The sequence below is a fragment of the Cervus canadensis genome, chromosome 5 (assembly GCF_019320065.1).
Source record: "Cervus canadensis isolate Bull #8, Minnesota chromosome 5, ASM1932006v1, whole genome shotgun sequence".
In the NCBI taxonomy this organism is placed as follows: Eukaryota; Metazoa; Chordata; class Mammalia; order Artiodactyla; family Cervidae; genus Cervus; species Cervus canadensis.
Genome location: NC_057390.1, coordinates 2,243,981 through 2,250,871, shown reverse-complemented (window position 1 = coordinate 2,250,871; position 6,891 = coordinate 2,243,981). Strand labels below are relative to the sequence as shown.

General features: G+C 61.6%; 1 protein-coding gene across 1 annotated transcript; it reads left to right on the top strand.

Moving 5' to 3' along the window:
- The first annotated feature begins 2,588 nt into the window (after positions 1–2,588).
- Positions 2,589–5,549, top strand: DUSP2 (dual specificity phosphatase 2). Its single transcript, XM_043467788.1, has 4 exons — positions 2,589–3,088; positions 3,203–3,324; positions 4,315–4,534; positions 4,656–5,549. Exons 1-4 carry the CDS (start codon positions 2,701–2,703, stop codon positions 4,868–4,870), a joined length of 945 nt encoding a protein of 314 aa, XP_043323723.1. The 5' UTR covers positions 2,589–2,700; the 3' UTR covers positions 4,871–5,549.
- The last annotated feature ends 1,342 nt before the right edge of the window (positions 5,550–6,891 follow it).

The window sequence follows — 6,891 nt, the reverse complement described above, 5'->3', positions numbered from 1 at the left end:
TTGAGGGGGTGGCAGATGGGGGAGAGCCATCCCGGGGCCATGACTCACCCAGGGTGGGGGGATCTTTAGTCAGAGCAGAAGTGGGGGTGGGACGTGGGCTCCATCCTCTTCCCAATCTCTGCTCACCCTGAGCTCGGGCTGTCACCCGCTATGGGGGTGGGGGTTTCCCTAGTTTGGGAATAGAATAAAGGGGCCAAGGCGAGCCCTTCCTTCATGGCTAAGTCAGGCCTACTTGAATCTGTGTTCCAGAGCTGAAAAGGGGACAGTCCCAAAGACAGAGGCATGGAAGGGGGGGACATGCATGTAGTCACCTCAGGCAGAAGTCACTGGTTCTGACCAGAGGGCTGGGCAGGGCCCCGCAAAACGTCACCAACAGGCTCCCACTCCCGAGCCCACGTGGGGCCTCCCTGCATGGCTCATGCCCTTCACCCCAGGAGGGGAGGATGCTCAGCCCAGCACAGGAGTCCCGGAGCCCCTATGTGGCTGGGCTGAATTTCACTTCTGAGCCAGAACCCCAGCTGGCCAGTCCTGTCTGCTTCTTCCCCTGGAGCTGGAAGTCTGTGGCTCCCAGCAGAGCAGGTGACGCCAGCCCACGGGTCAGCAAGATGGGACCTGACTATCCTATGTGCTCTGTAATTTGCCCCCGGAGTCAGCCATTAAGTCATTCACCAGGCTGATGCCAAGGATAAGCGCCCATATCAGCCGCTGGGATCTGTGGCCCAGACTCCTTGGCTCTGTTGTGGGTTTTGCCGCCTCAGCCTCCGGACTGGCCTGGGAGGGAGGGACGGAGCACTGAGGGTGTCCGGGCAGTGGCACAGCCTCGGAGCCTTCGGACCAGTGTGGGTGAGCAGTTGGTCTATTATAAGCTCCCGTCTTACAGGTGGGAACACTGAGGCCTGAGAAGGTGACCTGCCCCAGGAATCTTTGGAGTCCTTGAGGCTCCTCTCCCCTGCATCCCCCTGCCTCGCAGCACACAAGCTACCAGTTCTGTCTCCAGCATCGCAGAACAGATGTGATGAACGCACAGACACATCAACACATCACTGGGAAGAGTTCAGAGTTAACCAGCCAAGTGGAGGGCTTGGGGGGCCACAACGGGGCCTGGCGGTAGTCCTTCGAGACAGTTTAGACCTAGGGGTCTCCAGCAGGACTGGAAGGCTCCTACAAAGGGCATAGAGTGGTGACACAGGCCCTGAGTGGGAGCCTGGTGAGTGGGTTCTGAAATCCCATGCAGCTGGGGTGGGGGTGGGGGCAGCTCCCACTCCAGAGCACTGTCCCCACACACTTGGATATCTCTGCTTCTGCGGAGTTCAGCTGCCAACACTGCTGGCCCTAGTCCAGGGGCCCAGACCCCCACGCACACCTGGGGCTCACCACATCCGCCCGAGGGCTGGCAGATGAGGTGGGGGTGGGCAGGATGTGGACTAAGGGCTCCCCAGTCTTCCTGCTCCTGGCCCTGCTCAAGTCCAGTGCAGGGGCCCTGCTGCCCAGGGGACTCTGCTGCCCGCCTCTGGAGGGCTTTGAGGGGGAGCAATGGGGTGGGGGAGGCAGATTCAGGTAGCTCTTCTCCCTCTTCCCCTTGGAGAGGCTCCTGAAATTCCCACAAGGCCCAGGGACAGCCCAGCCGCGTCAGCTGAGTTCCCCTTCAGGGCCCGCCTGCGACTTGGGGAAGTGCTTCACCCTGGGCCCTGGGGTTTCCCTGAGTTCCATGGGAGAAAGCCTCACTCCACTAATAACGGGAAGGTCATCACAGGTCCCCTGCCCGCCCCATGCCACAGCCCAGGGGTCCTCCTCAGGCCAGTGCTCTGGTTCTTGGGCTCAGGGGACCATCTTCCGGCCGCGCTTGGCCTCTGAGCAGCAGCAGTGCTGGTCTCAGCCATGAAACGGGTGGTGTGGGGGTGGGGGTATAAAGCTCCTCCTGCCCAGGGTCTCTATGAAGAAGAGAAAAGGTACAACAAAGCATGGGTCCCCAACCACCAATGTGGACATCATCCTCGGTAACAGCGTGCTTAATGGCTCAGCAATGTCTGACTGTTGATGATCCCATGGATTGTAGCCAGCTCCTCTGTCCATACCCGTTTTCCAGGCAAGAATACTAGAGTGGGTTGTCATTTCCTTCTCCAGGGGATCTTCCCGACCCAGGTACTGAACCTGTGTCTCTTGTGTCTCCTGCATTGCACCTGGCTTCTGTACCCGCTGAGCCATCACAGAAGTCAATTTTTGTAGTAACAGATTCCTAGGAGAGGGGAGACTCTGGGAAGGAAAGGGAACAGGGAAATGGGAGAGGAAGCCTAATAAGGGGCATCAAGGCCCTGAGTGAGGTCCAGGGTGGGAGCGCTCAGAAAAAGCCCTGGGGCGGCAAGGTGGGAGGGGGATATTTGGGCAAACACCTTCCCTGCAGAGCCGTCCCCGGCTTCCTCTACCAGCGCATCCCTCCCCCGAGCCAGCCCCAGTCCCGGGCCCGCCCCGCCTGCGCACCGCGTGAGACCGCGGGGGCGGCACCGGCGCCTTCCTGCTTTGCCCTTGTTTGGCGACCCGGGAGGCCGGCCCAAGGCTACTTAAACCCGGGCGCTGGAGAGGGTATCAGGAACAGACGACTGGGGCAGTGCGGCCGCCGCGAGAGCCTGGGGAGCGCGCAGGGAGAGGGGAAGGAGAGGAAGAGGAGCGGGAAGAGGGGGAAGGAGGCTTCCAGGGGCCAACATGGGGCTGGAGGCGGCGCGAGAGCTGGACTGCGCGGCGCTGGGCGCGCTACTGCGGGAGCCTCGGGAGGCTGAGCGCACGCTGGTGCTCGACTGCCGCCCCTTCCTGGCCTTCTGCCGCCGCCACGTGCGCGCCGCGCGCCCTGTCCCCTGGAACGCGCTGCTGCGCCGCCGCGCGCGGGGCCCGCCCGCCGCCGCCCTCGCCTGCCTGCTGCCTGACCGCGCGCTGCGGGCGCGCCTGGCCCGCGGGGAGCTGGCGCGGGCCGTGGTGCTGGACGAGGGCAGCGCCTCGGTGGCCGACCTCCCGCCCGACGGCCCGGCCCACGCACTGCTCGCCGCGCTCCTGCACGAGACCCGCGCGGGACCCGCCGCCGTGTGCTTCCTGCCAGGTGAGCGCCGGCCGGCCGGCCTGCGTCCCCAGCTCGCGTCCCCTGCCCGCGGACGTCCGGTGTCCGACCCCAGGCGGGCCTTCCCGGCTAACCGTGTCTTGGTCCTTTCTGCAGGAGGCTTCGATCGCTTTCAAGCCTGCTGCCCCGATCTGTGCTCTGAGTCCCCAGTCCCCGCGATGACGCCTGACAACAACGACAACAACCGCTCCGACTCCAGGGCTCCCTCTTATGACCAGGTGAGTTAAGGGCTCCTTGTCAGTGTCCCGCCTGCCAATTGTGGGCGCAGGAGTGTGCCCATGACCACAGTCACCTGTGTGTGTGTGTCTTTGGCCGCAGATGTCCACGTCCACAGCCCCGTAGGGTGTGTGTGTGTGTGTGTGTATGTGTATGTGTGTGTGTGTGTGTATGTATCCCTGTGTCTTTGGCGGCAGATGCCCATGTCTGCAGCCCCATGGGGGGTGTGTGTGTGTGTGTGTGTGTATGTGTGTGTCTTTGGCCGCAGATGCCCACGTCCACAGCCCCGTGTGTGTGTGTGTGTGTGTGTGTCTTTGGCCGCAGACGCCCATGTCCACAGCCCCGTAGGGGGTGTGTGTGTGTGCGTATGTATGTGTGTGTATATCTTTGGCCTCAGACGCCCGTGTCCGCAGCCCCGTGGGGTTCTGTGTATGTGTGTTTGTGTGTGTGTGTGTGTGTGTGTCTTTGGCCGCAGACGCCCACGTCCGCAGCCCCGTGGGGTGTGTGTGTGTGTGTTTGTGTGTCTTTGGCCGCAGATGCCCACGTCTGCAGCCCCGTGGGGTGTGTACGTGTATCTTTGGCCTCAGATGCCCACATCCACAGCCCCGTGGGGTGTGTGTGTGTGTGTATGTGTGTGTGTCTTTGGCCGCAGACGCCCGCGTCCGCAGCCCTGTGGGATGAGTGTGTGTCTCGGCTCTCCAGTTGTGCTGACCTTTGGTGTGCCTGGGCGGGGGTTGCTGGTGTGCGCCACTGTGAGCCTGTGTTTGTCCTGTGAGCAGCGTAGTTAGGGGGGTTTGGGGGGAAAGAGTGTATCTGTGGGCGTGTATCTCCGTGTGTCCTCCCCCGTGTTCCGAGTCTGATCCCTGACCAGCGACTCCTAGTTAAGAGCTCCTCAGGCCCGGGCCAGTCGGCCCTGCCTCTGTCCCCCTGGAAGGCTTGAAGCCCCGTGGGCCAGGGCGGAGACCTCACCACCGTCCCTCTTTCCTGTCCAGGGAGGCCCCGTGGAGATCTTGCCCTACCTCTACCTGGGCAGCTGCAGCCACTCGTCAGACCTGCAGGGGCTGCGGGCTTGCGGCATCACCGCCGTGCTCAACGTCTCGGCCAGCTGCCCCAACCACTTTGAGGGCCTTCTGCGCTACAAGAGCATCCCTGTGGAGGACAATCAGATGGTGGAGATCAGCGCCTGGTTCCCAGAGGCCATTGGCTTCATTGGTAAGGGGTGGGCCACAGGGTGGGGTCTGTCGGGATTCCGGGGGAGGAGGCGGGGCGCCTGTCTCGTCTCTGCCCACCTTCCCGTCTGACCTCGCTTCCCCCCTCCCCATTGCCCTTGCAGACTCAGTGAAGAACAGTGGGGGCCGCGTGCTGGTGCACTGCCAGGCGGGCATCTCGCGCTCTGCCACCATCTGCCTGGCGTACCTGATACAGAGTCGCCGCGTGCGGCTGGATGAGGCCTTTGACTTCGTGAAGCAACGCCGGGGAGTCATATCCCCCAACTTCAGTTTCATGGGGCAGCTGCTGCAGTTTGAGACTCAGGTGCTCTGTCACTGAGGCTGGGCCCCACCGTGCTGACCCCACCAGGGTGGGGGCTCACAAAGCTCTGATTCCTGGGGACAGCGGGGGCCCCAGGTCCCCACGGCCCCTCCCACCTCAGGGACAGTGGCCCCTTTGGGGCTTGAGAAGCCTCCGAGGGGGGCACTGGAAACGCGGGGCTGCTGGACTTTCTCACCTGGTGCTCTTCTGCTGGGGGTTGAGGGCCAGCCCTCATCCTCATCCCGGAAGGAGGTTGGAGGGCGTGCCTGCTTCCCTCCTCCCCTGCCCTCTGGCAGAAACTAACTGGACTCTACACCCTCGACTCCCACTGGTCCCACCACCCCGTTGGAGCTCTTGGCAGCCTGAGGGCTTTAAGGTACAAGCTGTGACAACCAGGGCCCCTTTCTAGGGGGTGGTCCACGCCAGGGCCTGGAGCCTGAACCCTGTGCCGGGGCTCCGGGAAGTGACGCCGATGCTGGGTCTGAACTTCTTGCTTGCGTGTGTGCGCAGGAGCGTTTCACGCCTGTGTTGGCGCTGGAAAGTTATTTGTGTTCAACTGACATTTAACACTCCCTCCTCCACTTCCTCCCAGCCCTGTGGGCAGCGGGGAGGGTGGGGGGTTTGGAAACTTAGCACTTTATATTTATACGGAACATTGAGGATGTGTCAATAAAATATTGTTTTGTTTAAGAAACAACTTAAGCGTCTGGTCTCAGGTCAACGCCTGGGGAAGTGCTCAAAGCTGTTTATTAGTCAGACCTCACCTTCCGTTGTGTGGCTGAGTCTGGGAAATGAAAGGAGGGAGGTGCAGGGGTGACCTCACCTCCCAGCCTGGTCCTCCCCGTGTTGGTGCTCTTTTCCAGGCAGAGCCAAAAGCGGGGATTTCTGGGAGGCTGGCTCCAGCCTTATTCCGGTTGTCAGCATTGATCTTGGGAGAAGACTGTGTACTATGAGAGCTGGACCCAGCTCTGCCCTAGTCAGACCCCACTTCCTTTGTGAAGTGTGTGTGTGTGTGTATGTGTGTGTCTTCCTATGGGCATGGCTGTCTGTTGGTGACCTGTACACCTCCCGGCGTGTGTCTGTGTGTGCCGGTCGTGGGGTTCCCCTGGGCTATGTATATCATGTGCCCGTACTGGGGCAATGCTGCCCTCACCTCTTTCTTTTTTTTAGTTCATCAAATTGCATACTTCCAAAAATTATAAATTTATTTATGCTGGGTCCCAGCTGTGGCACTCGGGACCATGGAGCCTCACTGCAGTATGTGGGATCCCCAGCTGTGGCATGCGTGTGTGCGTGCGTGGTAAGTCACTTCAGTTGTGTCTGACCCCGTGGACCGTAGCCCACCAGGCTCCTCTGTTCATGGGATTCTTCAGGCAAGAATACTGGCGTGGGTTGCCGTTTCCTCTTCCAGGGGATCTTCCTGACCCGGGGATGGAACCCAGGTCTCTTGCCTCTCTTGCACTGGGAGGTGGCCCCTTTTACTGCTAGTGCCACCTGGGGAGCCCCGGTTGTGACATGTGAGATCTTTAGTTGTAGCGTGTGAACTCACAGTTGTGGCATGATGGAACCCGGGCCCCCTGCACTGGGATCGCGGAGTCTTAGCCTCTGGGCCACCAGGGAAGTCCCTCAGCTCTTGTTCTGCATCCCTGGGCTGGGTCCCCCGGCCTCAGAATGCCTGTAGCGACCAGGGCTCGTTCCTGTCCCCAGAAAGCACGTGGCCTGCTGTCTGGGGGAGAGGGCAGGTGGCCCGGGGTGGGCTTCGCTGCTCTTCACACCGGCCAACTAGCCTGTCTTCACTGAGCATGAGTTATGTGCCCAGAGTGGACGGCGTATCTGGGGAGACGTGAGACCTGGGCCCAGCCAGCAGCAGCGGGTGCTGGAAAGGGGGTGCTGTGGTTTTCCAGAGAGCAGGGGTACTGGGGCCCTGGGGACAGCGCAGTGAGCAGCAGTCCTGCGTCAGCCTCCACGCCGATCCTTCTGGGCCTGAGTGTCATCTGGCTAGCTCTATTTTGTCCTTCCAACTCAGCACAGGGTCACCT

Excerpts from the sequence above, each read along its gene's own strand:
- DUSP2 (XM_043467788.1), top strand. The coding sequence starts at position 2,701 with ATGGGGCTGGAGGCGGCGCGAGAGCTGGACTGCGCGGCGCTGGGCGCG. Across the intron at positions 3,325-4,314 it reads GGGCTCCCTCTTATGACCAG|GGAGGCCCCGTGGAGATCTT; the intron begins GTGAGTTAAGGG and ends TTTCCTGTCCAG. Across the intron at positions 4,535-4,655 it reads AGAGGCCATTGGCTTCATTG|ACTCAGTGAAGAACAGTGGG; the intron begins GTAAGGGGTGGG and ends TTGCCCTTGCAG.